Here is a 16,841-nt window from a genome sequence, read left to right as displayed (position 1 = left end):
CCGGCGTTCCCACAAAATTTAATTTTTTTTTGGCTAAAATTTAATACAGTTTGTACGTTTTGAATCGTTTTGATGTACTGATGTCAAAAATAATTTTTAAAAAATAAAAAAAAATCATTAATATATATTTTAATATAAAAAATTATTTAAAAATTAATCTCTGCCAAAAATTCCCAAAGTCAAGAACCAAATTGCAAGGAAAGCTAACACCTCTTGTCAAATGTCATTGAGGGACCAGAATCTTAACAGTCATGGAGCCCAAGCATCGATGATGCGACGCAACTTTTCTTTTCATAACATCAGTGGACTGCATACAAGACGTCAAGACAAGAACCCAAACCTGTGTCAGGGCGAGCTACTTCCTGCCACGTGGCCTCCTCCCTTTCATGTTTTCCCCCCCTCCTCAACTAAGCACAGTCGTGCTGTCCAATTTGGTGCCGAATAGATATTTCATATTTCTGCAAGAAGGAAAGAAAGAAATGGCGATAATTTCTGTGTCAGCACTAAGAGGGGCTCGGTTCCCTCTCTTTACCAATAATCCACACCCATTTCCTCAGGTGATTGAATATTTCTCTTGATATCTAATTATTGATTATTTGATATGTGGGTTCTTCTTTTACCAATCATTCTTGTCTTGTCTTGACAAACTACTTCTTTTTGTTTCAAAAGTTTCCAATTCCAAGCAGGAGATCAAGTAAGCTCAATTTTCGCTCAAAGGGTTTTACCCCTTTTGCCCGGTATGCTCAATCACAGCAGGATCTTTTCTCTTCTCGCCTCCAAGGTTGGTTACTATCACCTCAATGGTCACATAATGAAATTAGGAATTTACCCGTTTACGTTTACCTATATATTCCACCAGTATATAAAGTTTTAATGAACTTGCTGTCACTTCTTCTGGTTTTAGCTGTAATTATACTTCGTTATTGAAAACTAATGTATGTTATCCTATCAGACGGTATTGAAAACTTGCCCAAACTTGTGGAGGATATTGTTCAGACATCTATCAATACCGGTCCACGTGGAGCCCTAAGGCTGGCTCAAGGTATTCAAGCATTTCTTGGAGTTGGTGGCGAGTGGCTGGCAGATGCATCAAAGGTAGTTTGCGCTTCAGTAATTTTCTTTCTTTTTTACTTTGACACAAATAAATAATAAAACACTTCTAGTTTTGCTTACAATGTATGGATAACTATCTCGTTTGCAAGCACTTCTGCTTTTCTTGTAGCATGCCTGGAAACTCATCAGAGATGTAATTTGTTGATTTGTTAGTCAATTGATTACATTGTGAGAACTGGTTAAGCCTACGAGATTGTAGAAAACTGAACGATTATTTCTAATATGTTTCTTTTCCTTTCGACCAGACTCTGGTTGTCGAGGTTGGAATTCCTGTCTTCTCCTGGAACTAGAGTTAATTTTTCTGACTGGTAGCAGTATTGCTCGTGCGAACTTGACTGTGAAACTCTTCCTTTTACAGCATATTTATCTCTTAAATTCCATGTATGGCCTCCAACATAATGCAACCAAGTTCTTCAGTGATTCCTGTGGTCAGGACTGAGAGGTTGAAGGTTAATCCACTTAGTTGAATGGGATCAAGCATGGCTTACAATTGCAGTGGGTGATTAAGACTCAAGGATTCTGTTTTAACATGGTATAACCTAGCTGCATAGTGGATGTAAAATTATCCCAGGTTCAGTTCCTTCTGGTACTACATCATTTAAAGCGAAAATATGATGCAGAAAGAAGGTTGAAATTCTTCTTTCAACTTACATCATTCCTAGTTGCCATTCTGTCTCATATGATGATGGTTTTGGGACTTCATTTTTCAGTCTCAGAACTTTAACTATGAGAGATCCTTTTTCCTAGATGTTTTTCCAATCAGATTTTGGGTTGGCCTTAGTAAGATACTCAACTGTCCTAGGGTATAACTTGGATTCTTATTTGTCTTTCCACTAGTGAGAATGACTGTAATTTTGCATGACATCTATATTTAGAACCCAATGCTTGCAAATTATATTGTCCGTAGATGCTAATGCATTAAACTCGTGTAAGTTCTTACGCTACCTCTATATTGATGTTTCTTTGCATTTCATTTGGGAAATCCATAAGATGCTTCCTTAAGCTAGTGCCCATTCTTTGCAAATCCTGTGGCAATATGCAGATTGTTGGTTCTTGCATTGCCTATTTCTATTGAGTTGCAGTTCCTCTAGATGGCTACTGGAACGATATTATTGTCATTGTAAAAGAAAGGGTATACATGCATCAATGATTTTCTGATGGCAACAGGGAATCTATGGAAGCAATTATGGTATATGAAGCATGACAGAATAGAGGATTGGTTGGCATTATAGAGATATTAAGCCTCATGGTTATATCACAATTTCTTACATTTTTTTTTTCTCTTTGAACTTTAGGAAACAGAACAATGAAAAAATGAACATTTTGAGGAAGAGTAAATAGGTGACTATCAGCGCATAAGAGTGCAATTTAGATGAGCATCTATTTAAAGAAAGGCCTCATTTCATTTGGATCAGTTCTTAGAAGAGAGCTGAGGATGTGAAATTTGTTCAGTTTGTTGCTTGCTTTATATATTCCTTTTTTACTTAGTTTGCTTTCACCAAATCCCATGGATGACATCACTATTAGTTTAAGTTCTGATAGAAGCGTCTTTTTGTATGATAGGTTAAAAAAAGTTGTATAATTCATACTATTTTTTGACCTCCTCATCCCTCTACTATTTGCAGTCTACAAATTCTTCTGCTGGATTACCAACCCAAATGCAGCTTGGATTACTTTCTCCACAATATTTGAGGAGATTGTTTGAACGCATGGGAGCAACCTATATTAAATTAGGTCAGGTAAGTCATAGTATATTTCAAAAAGTTTCTTCTTTTTGATTGTTCAATGCTGCTTGAGTTTGTCAACAATTTTATTCCTCTTATTCAATAAAAATTAAATCTTCTATCCTTGTTTCCATTACACTTCTTTTTAATCTTCCTGGCAGATGCTATTTTTCCACTAATGCTTTCCTATCATGTGTTTTGCTAGTTCATAGCATCTGCACCTACATTGTTCCCAGCAGAATATGTACAAGAATTTCAGAACTGTTTCGACAGAGCTCCATCAGTTCCTTTTCAAGAAATTCAAGCAATCTTGCGTGAGGAATTAGGAAGACCAATAGACAGTGTGTACGAATATGTTGACCCAACACCAGTTGCCTCGGCCTCAATTGCACAGGTAAATACTCTTCTTCCCTTTCCTGTTTCACATCTATTTTGTGTATTTCCTTGGAGTGCACTATCCCTCTCATATTTTCATTTCTTACTCATATTTTTGACATGCTCAAAATTTGAATATAATGCCCAGGTTCATGCTGCAAGGCTCAAGGGCTCTCAAGACGATGTAGTTATAAAGGTCTTGAAACCTGGAATAAAAGATATCCTAGTGGCAGATTTGAACTTTGTTTACATTGTTGCTCGCATATTGGAGTTTTTAAACCCTGAACTCAGCCGTGCATCACTGGTATGATGTTTGTTCATCAGTTTTTGCAAGTGATGAAATTAGTTGCTGTCTTGAGAGTAAACTTCTACACTTCCAAGTCCTTTTATCACTATATTTTCCCAATGTTGAAATCCTAGAAACTTTAAGTGTTTATCCATCTTAATGACATACAAAAAGATACTTATTCATCCAGTGGCATATTGGGGTTTTGCATTTATTGACCTCCCTGATGTATTATTGTGGAGGAAGCAAGCATATATTTGTTTCTGAGTGTGTCCGTTAATTAAATTCTTGAAGTTTCTTTTCGTTCGTAAGTCATGTCTCCTCTCGGTAGGTTGGTATTGTCAAAGACATAAGAGAGTCCATGCTTGAAGAAGTCGACTTTTATAAGGAAGCTGCAAACATCGAGGCCTTTAGGAGTTATTTGGAAGCTATGGGACTTACAAGGCAAGCTACAGCTCCAAAAGTATACCAGCACTGCAGTACCCAGCAAATTCTTACAATGGAGAGGCTATATGGAGTGCCTCTCACTGACCTGGACTCTATAAGCTCACTTGTTTCTAGTCCAGAGACCAGTCTTATAACTGCCCTCAATGTGTGGTATGACATCCGTGATCCACATGCTTGTGAGATTTCATGTTAATCTTAAGAATATCATATCAGGTTTTTGAATGTAAAACTGATCATATGAAATTTCTTGTCCAGGTTTGGTAGTTTACTTGCATGTGAAACTTTCCATGCAGATGTTCATGCCGGCAATTTGTGGTTGTTACGTGATGGCCGCATTGGGTTTCTTGATTTCGGTAAAATTTTTATGTGCATTAAGTTGATTCATGATTTAGTTTCCAAGAAATACAGTTTTAGGCATCCGTTTTACTGAATGTTTGTGCATAGCTTGTTATACTCTACATTGAATGACTGGATTTCCCACTCATTATTGGATTTGATTACTAGCGTATACTGGTTACTTAGAGGACCTTGTTATTACAGCAAATGGTTACCTAAGTAGGTTTTCTGCAAATCTTCCCTGTGCTAAAGTGGCCCATCTGCTACAACAATGATAGAATAATAGTTGAGAATTTTAATATCATTGTTGACTTCTCTCTTTCTGAATTTCATCAGAAAAGCAAACATGGAAGTTCCTTTTTTTTCAGTTTAGAGATGGATTGACGAAGGTGGGACCTGAACCTAAGACCTTGCCCCTCTTGCTTTTTGTAAGAGTGCTACTTGTGCTTCAAGGTCATTGGTGACATGGAAGTTAATCTTGTATCTTTACCCGAGCTTCTGAAAACACATGTCTGTCATATTGATTGGGGCCAAAGGATCATAAACGATTATTAGATGATATATTGTACCGTGTAGAACTATTTCTGCAGATTCATGGTGCATCCCTTAATTGCAGAACCTTTTTTAATGGGTCATTTATACCACTTAGTACTATAGATCTAATGTTAATGGTACCTCAGGTTGGTGATGGTATGATCTGGAGCATTTACAGCATATTTAATGAGAGCTGACCAACTATTTACGTGAATTTAAGCCTTCTGTCATATAACTCAAGTAGAATCCAATCTACAGGAATTGTTGGTCGCATATCCCCAAAAACATGGACTGCTATGGAAGTGTTTCTTGCGTCAATTGCAACTGAAGAATATGAGTCAATGGCATCTGCCTTGATTGAAATGGGTGCCACAAACAAGGATGTGGATGTTATGGCCTTTGCCAGAGACCTGGAAAAGATATTCTCATCAATTCAGGTAAACATCAATACTCTAAATACTCATTTTTTGAAATTTATTGGAACTGCTTTAAAACGCTCTTTATTACTCTAATGCAGGATTTGGATACTGAATTAATCGTTGCAACTGCCAGGGATAGAACTACAAATGCAACTGCTGTCTCTGCCAATGTTGTTGTTGACGAGAGGCAGATGAATGCACTCTTTCTTGATGTGGTAAGCTGATCTCATTAATCACTTCAACCAAAATATATGATGAGTTAAGTTTGAAAATTTTCAAAATAGATGCAGTGCAAACTTAATCATTGTGTTAGATTACAATTTTCCTGGCAATTATGTTGTGATGTTAGGACAGTGTTCATCATACGAGACCCATTGATGCATTAACAAAAAACTAAATCTCCTAGAAAAATTATTGTGCACCTACATGGTGTAATGATAAAATTAACCTTTAATCATAAAACCTTTGAATTAGGCATCGGGGTCAAGACAGTCTTCACCATGATTCAATTGTCATTTTCAATTTATGTGGGGACAAATTAATCTTTTTATTTTTTTTGACACAGTAAAATGACTTAGTTACCTCTAAAATAAAATAAGAAAATTAAACTTGTGTCCAAGGATTTTTTAGTCTTTTTATTTTTTTTAGCACAATAAAATAACTTAATTACTGTAAAAGACAATCTACTAAACTATCTTTCAGGGGCTTTTTCATCTGTTCATCCTGGTTTTTTTGGTTAGTATCAAGTTGACTTGGGGGTATTTTATGTATTTGAATAAATATTAAGTATTATTAAAAAAAACAATGCATTCACCAGTAGGGCTGTCAGGTGACTAAATGCCATCTTCCGTGGTGGCGCTTGTGGCCAACAACCCTCCAGTTTTGCGTCGACGATCTTTTTTTTCCTTCATTATTTTCTCTTTTCTCCTTGATTTCCATGCTTGCCTTTTCAAAATTTCTAAGCGACCCTTGTTATTCCTTCAAATTTGGTCTCTGTTTTTTTTATTACTATTTATTTTATTTTGAATAATTTATAAAATTAGAATTCTTTTTCATTTTCATCCCCTTTTCATTTTTAATTTTTAAAAATTTGGTTTCTATTCTTTTGGTTTCTATTTGTTTTATTTGAGATAAGTTTTGAAGATGATATTTTTTTTGACAATTTCATCTTCCTTTAGTTTTTTCTTTTTATTAAATTCTCATTCTTTTGATTGCTATTTTATTTATTTTGACAAATTTCTTAAATTGATTATTTTTTCTCGATTTCATTCTTCAACATTAAATTGGTTGAGATTAACCCATGTTTATGAGGTTCGCTTGGGTTTGCTTGTTTTGTTTATCTTTTTTCAAGCTCATGTTTTCTCGGTTTTATCATATAACATTTATTTAATTGGAAATTAGGCTCTGTTACTTTTATTTATTTTATTTCTATTGAATTTTTCATTCATTTTAAAAATAATTCTGGTTATCTTGGTTCTTTTTATTTGTTGTCCTTTATTGAATTTACTTTGTCAAAGTTTTTTAATTTATATTAATTATTTTTTTATTTTATACTTCAACATTAGATTGATTAGAATTTTTTTTTCTCAGTTCCATCCTTTAAAGTTGGAGTTTTTTTATATCAAGCTTCATGATTTCTTCAATTTCTTTTTTATACGTTTATCTTAGTCCCATCACTTAGACCACATATTTGGCTGGTTAGCCTGAATTGGCTTGGTTTTTTTAGGATTTTTTTAATTTAATATTTTTTACATTCTATCCTTTAATATTGAGTTTTTTTAGAATTGAGTTTCGTAATCTTTTCCAGTTTGTATTTTATTGAGTTATCCATGATCCAGGTTGCAGAGTTAGTTGGCTTGTCCGGTTTGCTTTTTTTCCATCTTTTTTTTTTTTTGAATTTGATTGGTTGGAATTTTAGTTTTGTCACCTTTATCATTTTGGTAACTGTTTTTTTGAGGTTCCATGATTTTTTTTGTTTAAATTGGTCTATTTACTGTCATTATCTATTTTTTTATTATCTAATTAAACTATACCTTTTTTTCACAGCGGGGTTTATGTTCTTAATCACTTTTTTTTTTTTAACTTTTTTAAAACATGCTTGAGTCACTCAGGTAATTTTTTTTTAAAACCGACAAAAATGTTCAGGCTCAAGGCGTGGTGCGGGCCCAATAAACTAGTTATCTCTATAATAGGATGATAAAAAATGCATAAACCATCAAAATGCCCACTGTTTTGCCAGCAGTCAACAGGTCTGCCCTTCTCAGGATTTTGTTTAATCGCTATACCTGCAACCTGCAGGTGATGTTTGCAGAAGGATGGTGTTAGGTCAGGGTAGATCTTAAGTTTTAACTATTTACCTATGGATAAAAAAAAGAGTAGAATTTCATTGTGGGAAATCAAAGGATGGGATAATTTTGGACAGGAAAATCAATATGGCTTACGATAAAAGACATCCATCCCAGAAACTGTATACAAAGTTCAGTATAGACTGGTCAGTGGAGCTTGCAAATTTGCAGAAAGTTCTGAAGTAGTTGCTAAGTGTAGTTACGAAGACCAATTATTGAAGCAATCCTGATCCATGGCACCCTCTTCTTCTCTCGAATCATTCCTCTCTCTTGTTCTGTTACCAATAACCCACGTTTCATATTTTTTGGCTTGCAACAGATTCGGGTTAGTGAATCATATGGACTCAAATTTCCCAGGGAGTTTGCTCTTCTCATGAAACAGCTTCTGTATTTTGATCGGTACACCCGATTGCTGGCCCCCAACTTAAACATGCTTCAGGACCAGAGGATTTCCATTGTTTCAAATCGAGGAAGCAGATATAAGAACAGCTTCAGATGAATTTTGTATGTGTAGATAAATCTGCCAAGGGCTTTATGCTTGCCTCACCTTGTTTTCATTTCCTTGTAAATACAACCAGCAGAAAAGCTGCAAATCGAAGTTGAAGTCGCAGACAATCAATAGGAATTGAATCTCTCCACACTACAGAAGAATGCACTTTTACATTTTCAATGTTTTTGGTATTGAATTCGGAAGGAATGTAATTCTATAGTTGATCTTTTAGTTCTACTTCATAAACATTTTTCAGTGTTTTAGCTTCCTAAGAAGCCTAGCTGCTCTGCATTCAGACTGCAAAAGGTGATAAGCGTATGGAGTTCAACTTGGTACGGCCATGCATTATCTTGATGGGGGTAATTAAAGGGCATTAGGTGGCTAGTATGCACTTAAGCAAATTGAATTTTGTTCCAGTCAAATTTGTTTTTATTGTTATTTATTTTTAAATTTTTTATTGATTATTTTATTTTATTTTATTTTATTTTAATTGAATTTTATTTTCAGTTTTATCACTTAATATTTGATTTTAAATTATTTTTATATCAGATTTAGTCTCAATTTTTTTATTATATTATTTTTAATTTTATTCCTCAATATTTTATTTATTTAAAATTTTTCTGCATTATTTTTTAGGTTTTTTTTAAGAGGTTGGTTTTTTTGACCAACATGAGTTTTGAAAGTTAACATGAGCTTGTTTTGAATTATTTTTAGGTTTTTTTTAAATGATTTTTTTTATTTGATTCATTAAAAATTGATCTTCATGATTTTTTTTTCATTGAGTTATTTGAATCTTGTGTCTAGGGTTGCAGGATTAGTGGGTTAACTTGAATTTTTTTTCTGCTATTTTTTTTCAATTAAATATTTTTTTTCAATTTGTTTTCTTTAAAATTAAGTTGTTTGAAAATTAGACTTTATAATTTTATTTAGTTTGTATTTGATTAGCTTTATAATATTTTTTTGATATTTTGTTTATTTATTTATATTATTTATATGTTTTTTTATATTTTGTTTATTTATTTATATTATTTAAATGAACCGAGTTTATTATAATGGTAGTTAAAAGTGGATAAATATGTTGATGTTTATTATTAGCTTGTCAAAAAGAAAAAAGATACAGAAACGCTACTGGGTAATACGGAGCATCAAGAAGCACAGCACAACCTAGCGAATTACAAAGTCATCTTGTGGGCTTCACCCTGGAAACACGAAGAAATTGCATTAGCAACTAACAATTCATGGTGAATCAAAATCACATTTTTTTTGGTTTCTACGACGAGATAGAAACGGATGTGAAGTCATGGGAGTGTTTTTGTCCATAAAACAACAGCTGGACATTCTTGCTCAAGCTAAAATCAGTCTGTGCAACCTACTTCAACTGGACATGCATGCAAACCTGCTAAACTCATGACGTTAAGCTCAAGATAGTCAAGGACAGAGCATGGGGAGAATTTTAAAAGTTGTCTGAGTACATCAAGCGCTTTGAAGAAACTGAGCATTCCTCACGAGTGACGACCTTTATGTGATGATTTCTTTGTCTTTTACTTCTCTGAATAATATACATGAAATCCAAAAACTTCGTTATACAGGATCAGTTTTATAATACAAAAATAAACAAATAATTACTGCAATCTTCTCTTCTGAGAACCTATACTTGGAATTCAAAACTTGTGTTTCTACTTCTGTTATATATACTACTGATTCCAAAGCAATGAGGCGAGTCCTATTTCCTGTACTATAATCAACAACATAATCAAGGTAAAACCTATATGTATCTATACAAGCCAGTGCTTCATGATAAATATGTCGTGAGTTGCTCACTTAGTCTTCTGTTGGATAGTACCAACTTGAACAAGATGGTTCATAACCATATATCAGTCGACTTGGTGAGGAATAACCCATGAGTCGGTGAAGTGGGGAACCTCCTCCTCCTTTCCTTGGCAGCTCCTCAATTTCTGAAGATACTTTCTTTGTTTTGGACATGCTAGAAGAAGGTCCAGATAATTCATGCTTTTCCTTGGGATTCTTCCGACGCTCATTCAGGCTGCTTTCAGCTGAACGTAATGATGTCTGGACAGGATCCCCATCAGTGGAACCGCTTTTACAGAATGGAAGTCCATAATCTTCAGAACATGACACGGGATCCATGTTGGGACAATTGCTGGCATGAGAAGATGAAGCTGAAATTCTCCTATGAAGACCGCCACTATGCTCATCAACCTCACTTGGTGGAGGTGCATCAGCAGTCGGTGTATATGGAACTAGATGAGTCCTGCTTATAAGTGAAAATCTAAGTACTTCCAAACAGACACCACATCTTAGCTGGTGGTACTTCCTTTTAGAAAGAAGAAAATCTGCAGGTAGCTGAAGCTGTTTGAAGCAAAAAAAACATGTTATGAAAGGGGCTCCACCTGCCAGGGGCAGGAGGTGACGCTTAGCCAAGTGATGTTTCCTCGTTACATACTTCTTTACCTCCTGATCCCTACGCCTGTGGTCATCAGAAAGTGTTTCACGCCTATATATGGAAAACTCAGAGTCAGCATGCCGTTGTGGAGTTGAGGGACAAGAACCATAGGAATGGTAAAATTCGACATGATCTTGGGCCTTGCAAAACACTCTATTATGATGAAGGTTAGGTGGAGGTAGTTGTGCCAAGCGACAGTCTTGGGGACAGCAACACAAGTGATCAACTTGGTTTCGATTGCTTGCTACCTCTGCTGGGAAAGGTATTTGGGAGTATTTACTCTGTTGATGCCAGTTGCTTCCCCCTCTGAATCTTCCAGGATAACTCGGATAGTCTAAGTCATTGAAAATTACCTGCTCCAGATAATCATTGTAACTGGGATTATGGTCCTTCCAAGTGACCCCTGGAGCAACCCTCCCTTTTTCCTTTCCATTCAGAACGTTAACTTGATCCTGCAATTCATAAATCATTTCCAACAGTTTCATCTTCTCCTGTTCAGTGTATGCAGCCTTTTCACGTGAATGAAAGTACGGATTGGAACGGGATTCATTGTTGTTTTGATTGGAAGGGCTCCCATTATCATAGCCAGCCAAGAAGTCTCTTTGATAGAAAGGAGCCTGAGATGGATATTCATCCTTCTCCAGTCTTCTCCAGTTTCTAGCTGGATGGGCAACCCTTGTGTGCTCTACCAATTCATCATGATTTAGTTTGCTGGATTTCAAGGCATGGAGATTATTATCAGAAATAATTGATGTATGATTCTTCAAGTGATGCTGCATTTCCAAACTGCTATTCGCCACGAACTTTTCGCTTCTGGGTCTCTCATTGGAAGCTGCATGATTTGCTTGCTTATGAGTATATCTAAATGGATGCTTGGGTCGATCAGGTAATTGATCATCTGTTCCTTCATATGAAGAGACAGTGTCATCATAGTAAGCCCGAGAGCTTCTGGTGGCTGGGGATTTGGACAAGTCTATAAGACTGTCACTTAACTCAGAGCTGGGGTCAATCAAATCCATAGTTTTGAATGTATCTGTACACTGTACACGGTCAAAATCATGGCGACCTGTTTCATGAAGCTTCTCTAGCTGTTCATTTGGCGAAGTTACAAAAATGTCTGATGAAATGCTTTCTCCTGCAGGCCTTTGAGCAGCGACAACTGAAGCACCCTCCTTGTCAACTGACTTCTCAATACTTGATTTTATGAAATCAGAACCACTCTCTTTGGAAGCATCTAGTAATGCTTTTGCTCCTGCTAATTGTGAGCTTTCATTACTGGCTCCAGCTTCTGATTTTTCCCCTTCCACTGAAGACAACTCTTTGTTCTCAAGAAGAGCAAGTTTGGTGGGAGAACAAACATCGTTGGAAGTTCCATCACTATCACTGTGAGCATCTAATTCTGCTTTTGTGACTGTTAATGGTGAGCTTTCATCACTCACTTCAACTTCTTTTTTTGCTCCTGCTAGTGGGGATGGCTCTTTGTTCTTGAGATGAGCATGTCTGGTGGGAGAACAAACATCGTTGGAAGTTCCATCACTATCACTGTGAGCATCTAATTCTGCCACTTCAACTTCTTTTTTTGCTCCTCCTAGTGGGGATGGCTCTTTGTTCTTGAGATGAGCACATTTGGTGGGAGAACAAACATCGTTGGAAGTTCCATCACTATCACTGTGAGCATCTAATTCTGCTTTTGTGACTGTTAATGGTGAGCTTTCATCACTCACTTCAACTTCTTTTTTTGCTCCTGCTAGTGGGGATGGCTCTTTGTTCTTGAGATGAGCATGTCTGGTGGGAGAACAAACATCGTTGGAAGTTCCATCACTATCACTGTGAGCATCTAATTCTGCTTTTGTGACTGTTAATGGTGAGCTTTCATCACACACTTCAACTTCTTTTTTTGCTCCTGCTAGTGGGGATGGCTCTTTGTTCTTGAGATGAGCATGTCTGGTGGGAGAACAAACATCGTTGGAAGTTCCATCACTATCACTGTGAGCATCTAATTCTGCTTTTGTGACTGTTAATGGTGAGCTTTCATCACACACTTCAACTTCTTTTTTTGCTCCTGCTAGTGGGGATGGCTCTTTGTTCTTGAGATGAGCATGTCTGGTGGGAGAACAAACATCGTTGGAAGTTCCATCACTATCACTGTGAGCATCTAATTCTGCTTTTGTGACTGTTAATGGTGAGCTTTCATCACTCACTTCAACTTCTTTTTTTGCTCCTGCTAGTGGGGATGGCTCTTTGTTCTTGAGATGAGCACGTTTGGTGGGAGAACAAACATCGTTGGAAGTTCCATCACTATCACTGTGAGCATCTAATTCTGCTTTTGTGACTGTTAATGGTGAGCTTTCATCACTCACTTCAACTTCTTTTTTTGCTCCTGCTAGTGGGGATGGCTCTTTGTTCTTGAGATGAGCACGTTTGGTGGGAGAACAAACATCGTTGGAAGTTCCAGCCTGTTCAATGCTGAAATCCAAGGAATCATTTTGATCACTCCTGTCATCTTCTGCTTCTGTTGATAAGTTCACACTTCCAAGTTGCTCATCACTGAAAGCTCCAGACTCATTTTGTTGAATCCCACCTTCATTGACTTCAGCTTTTGGTTTTGCTGCCGCCAGTGGGGACAGCTCTTCATCAAGTTTGGTAGGCGAACAAACTTTATAGGAAAACCCAGCCTGTTCAACATTGCAATCAGAAGAATCATTTCGATCACTCCAGTCATTTTGTGCTTCAGTTGATATGCCCCCCATACCTCCAAGTTGCTCATCATTGCCATCCCCAGATTCAATTTGTTGGATTTGAACTTCATTGAAAATTTCAGGCTGTTCATGATCACACTCTGGAGATTCATTTGAATCATTTCCTCTTTCCTGATCATCACTTGACAAGCTTGTGCCTATTACCTTCAAATCAACACAATCCTCAGTCTCATTTTGACCACTCCCATTCTGTTGGTGTTCATTGGATGAGCCTACACCTACAACATGCTCATTATCAGAGTCCCCTGGATCATTTTTATCAATCTCATTCTTTTGGTTGTGTGATGAGCTCACACCTCCAGGTTGCTTACTATCAAAATCTCCAGAACCATTTCGATCACTTCCACTCCTTCGCAGTTCTTCTGGTAAGTTTGCACCACTGAGATGATCAAGATCACAATCGCCAGATGCAGCACAATCCCCCCCATTGAGTTGGTCTGGAGAACATTCCCCAGGGGAAAGAAAATTTTCTTCATGATTTGAGCTGCTGGATTCCTTAGCTTCAGAAATATGATCTGATCTATTTTTCTGAGAAGCATCTGTTTCATGCAGGCCAGAAGTTGCGACTTCAGGGTTACTTTTTCGAATTTTCACTGCATGAAGGAAAAGAAGCGATTAAACTATCTACAAATCCAGATTGTTACAATGAAGAGCACCTTCAGTAAAACAAGAAGAGAGATAAAGAAAACAATCTATGGATGGTAAGAATAGAACAACTTAGGTGTATAAGACGAAAATACTCTTTAATTGTTAAGGAAAGCATTCTTGTACTAGAAGAGCTAGTCTAGCACTGGCTTAGTGCCATCAACCTGTAGTATTGGCTATTAAAGTATCGCTCAAGGAACCTATAGAGTTCATCAGAATGTCTATCATAGGAAAGTAGCATTCATAGGTCCATGCAATATGGAATTGATAATTGTTGAACCTCCTAATCTTTTATAATCAGAACTTAACCAAGTTGAATATTGTAATTGAATTTCTATATCAACTTGACCAATCCAAGAAGAATACTATATTACCATCTCTTATCTTATTTAACAATTTAATGAAAAAGATCCAGCATATATTATCCAAACCATACATCACAAATTAAAAGGGTTGTACCTTGAAGATGTGTGCCACAGCCACCACATTTGTAGACTGTAATATCTTGTGGCTCCACAAGAAGCTGCCGACATTTAGGACATCTGACAAGCCGAATCTTAGCAGCTGATCCACCGTTCATGTTCCTCCAAATATGATTGTAAGTAATCCCAGGTTGGGCTTCCACTCCTAATCTTTGGTGTTGCAAATACCAATGACTATATTGAATTGTTAACTTGCTGTAAGACTTCAGAATCTGCAGACAAATGAAGAAAGATAAGACAGGTCAGCGCGGATTAGATATCTAGAGGGGATTGTCCATTTTCAAGAATGCCACCAAAAAAGAGGGAGAACATCTTATTAACATTGAGTTCTAGAAATAGTTTTATATTTACAGAAATGATGTTCTTGAAAATAAGACATGGCTTCAACAATACTCGAGGAATTGCAAGATTTCGCTCAGAGCCTATACTAATGTCGAAAATCATGCAAGTTGACATTTCATTTCGCATACAAAGTTTTTTAATTACAAGTCAATAACTTGATGCAATCCAAGGTTAACAAATTCAATAACCTGATGCCATTTGTAATTGTATGTTTCTCTCAACCTAAGCCACATTCTGATGCTTTCTGGAATATTTTTAAGAGAAAACCCCTTTATTACAAAACATGTTCTAAACCAATGAAACTAGTCCAGTTACATCCATCATGTTTCTCCAGCAACAAGAGAGTGTGAATTTTGAATCAAAACAAGCGCTCAGAACAAGGTGAGACTGAAACCTCATTTGGTTGGGAATGCTTACGCCTTATACTGCATTTGAGAAGTAATTTTAGATTCAGCTAAATCCTTCTCAGAGAAAGAAAGAGAAATGCTTTCAAATAATCATAGCAAAACCATGCATAAGAAAATCTAGCCAAACAAGACAACCTCTCTTTTTTTGTGAACCGGTGGATAGAAATTGATTCTTTCCACGGATTTTTCTTTAAATAAGGAATGGTGGCTGAAGGCGATTTAATTAACCTTGAGGAAAAGGGAAGATCTATGAAATTAACCTCATCTATACCAAAAAAAAAAAAAAGAAAGGGAAAGAAAAGAAAGAAAAACAAGAAGAAGAAGAAGAAGGGAAGCACAAAGAGGACAGAAATGAAGAAAGAAAAACACGGTTGCAAACAGGTCACCACGATCACGATTCTATATTCAACAGCAATCTATAGCAAGACAGCAAAGCAAAGAAGAAGAAGAAGAAGAAGAAGAAGAAGAAGAAGCACAACTAGAGCAGCAGCAACTAGACATTCAAGCCTGATGTTAGAAAAGAAATGACTATATATACATGTATGTATTATCACAGATCACAAAGTTTTGATCAAATTGTCAGCAAATATAATACATCAGCAACCAAAAAAACTAGAGTACTCACTACAAACCATCAATTAGATAACAAATGAACTGCAATCATACATACCTAAAATCCAAAGAAAGGATAAACGTAGAAACTGAACGAACTCAAAAAGAAATGAGCACCAGCTTAGATCAGATACACTAAGAAAGACCCACCAACCCTTTAATTACGAGTAAGATCCAAAGAACTCAAGAGAGAATAAAAAAGGTGGGCTCAAAATATGAATCAACTTAGGAGAAAGCACATAACATATGTAAATCGAAGTTGAAGCAGCATATAATAATTGTCCAAGCAAAAAATAAAAATGGGAATGAAGCAAGTCTGTGCAGAAAGTTGACTTGAGAAATTACAACGAACCTGCAAGGGAATTCAGTTCTTTTCTTGACGTCAAGGTTTCCAGTCACGACTCACGAGCCTTCACCTCTCTTCTTTCATTTTTCCCTTTGATAAACGCTCGCTTCCTTCCCAGTAACTGAGATTTAGACGGACAAAATGAAGACCATATGGTCCATATCTCTCTGCAACTTTAGCTTTAGCTTTAACTTTAACTACTGGTTATGCCTTGTTTAAAGAAGTCCCGACCAAGGGAGGTTTTTTTTTTCCAGTCAACCCCTGACCCTCCAAAGCAAAACAACAGAAGAGAACCTTCTTTTGATGATGTCATGTGTCTCTCAAACTTTCAAAGTTTGAAACTTTCAACGTAATAATTAATAATATTAAAAATGATTATATCAAAACAATACAAAAATATATATAAAAAATTATTTTTTCAAGACAACAATAAACCACTACCTCAAAGTTATTTCCTCTTTCTAAAAAGCTTTTGTATTTATAATTTTAAAAAATTAAGTTTTTAAAAAAATATAATTAGTAGAATTTAGATATGTATTTGGTAAAATTTGTACTTAAAATTTATGTATAGCAAAATATATATATATTTTTTTTTAAAAAAAAATTATTTTTGATATCAACGCATCAAAATAATTTGAAAACATAAAAAATATATTAATTTGAAATTTTTTTTTTCAAAAGCGCTTTTAAAAGGCAAAAACAAACAAAATTTTAC

General features: G+C 35.9%; 2 protein-coding genes across 3 annotated transcripts; one reads left to right on the top strand and one right to left on the bottom strand.

Moving 5' to 3' along the window:
• The first annotated feature begins 244 nt into the window (after nt 1-244).
• Nucleotides 245-8,300, top strand: LOC133668724 (uncharacterized aarF domain-containing protein kinase At5g05200, chloroplastic). The gene is made up of 11 exons (XM_062088672.1): nt 245-557; nt 670-781; nt 953-1,095; nt 2,739-2,852; nt 3,043-3,231; nt 3,361-3,516; nt 3,830-4,095; nt 4,201-4,298; nt 5,074-5,252; nt 5,333-5,449; nt 7,899-8,300. Exons 1-11 carry the CDS (start codon nt 387-389, stop codon nt 8,076-8,078), a joined length of 1,725 nt encoding a protein of 574 aa, XP_061944656.1. The 5' UTR covers nt 245-386; the 3' UTR covers nt 8,079-8,300.
• Nucleotides 8,301-9,628: 1,328 nt separating this feature from the next.
• Nucleotides 9,629-16,371, bottom strand: LOC133668723 (uncharacterized). 2 transcript variants are annotated; one of them, XM_062088670.1, is made up of 3 exons: nt 16,133-16,371; nt 14,397-14,631; nt 9,629-13,885 (listed from the first exon to the last, which is right to left on the bottom strand). In XM_062088670.1, exons 2-3 carry the CDS (start codon nt 14,515-14,517, stop codon nt 9,891-9,893), a joined length of 4,116 nt encoding a protein of 1,371 aa, XP_061944654.1. In that variant the 5' UTR covers nt 14,518-14,631; nt 16,133-16,371; the 3' UTR covers nt 9,629-9,890. The 2 variants fall into 2 exon arrangements, with proteins under 2 accessions (XP_061944654.1, XP_061944655.1); XM_062088671.1 differs by lacking the exon at nt 16,133-16,371 and adding an exon at nt 15,839-16,000.
• Between the last annotated feature and the right edge of the window lie 470 nt (nt 16,372-16,841).

The sequence above is a fragment of the Populus nigra genome, chromosome 11 (genome assembly GCF_951802175.1).
Source record: "Populus nigra chromosome 11, ddPopNigr1.1, whole genome shotgun sequence".
NCBI classification, from domain to species: Eukaryota; Viridiplantae; Streptophyta; class Magnoliopsida; order Malpighiales; family Salicaceae; genus Populus; species Populus nigra.
The sequence above is the reverse complement of the archived record's forward strand: the minus strand, read 5'-3'. Positions and strand labels throughout refer to the sequence as shown.

Excerpts from the sequence above, each read along its gene's own strand:
- LOC133668724 (XM_062088672.1), top strand. The coding sequence starts at position 387 with ATGTTTTCCCCCCCTCCTCAACTAAGCACAGTCGTGCTGTCCAATTTG. Across the intron at positions 558-669 it reads ATCCACACCCATTTCCTCAG|TTTCCAATTCCAAGCAGGAG; the intron begins GTGATTGAATAT and ends TTGTTTCAAAAG. Across the intron at positions 3,232-3,360 it reads CCTCGGCCTCAATTGCACAG|GTTCATGCTGCAAGGCTCAA; the intron begins GTAAATACTCTT and ends TATAATGCCCAG.
- LOC133668723 (XM_062088670.1), bottom strand. The coding sequence starts at position 14,517 with ATGAACGGTGGATCAGCTGCTAAGATTCGGCTTGTCAGATGTCCTAAA. Across the intron at positions 13,886-14,396 it reads CTGTGGCACACATCTTCAAG|TGAAAATTCGAAAAAGTAAC; the intron begins GTACAACCCTTT and ends TCCTTCATGCAG.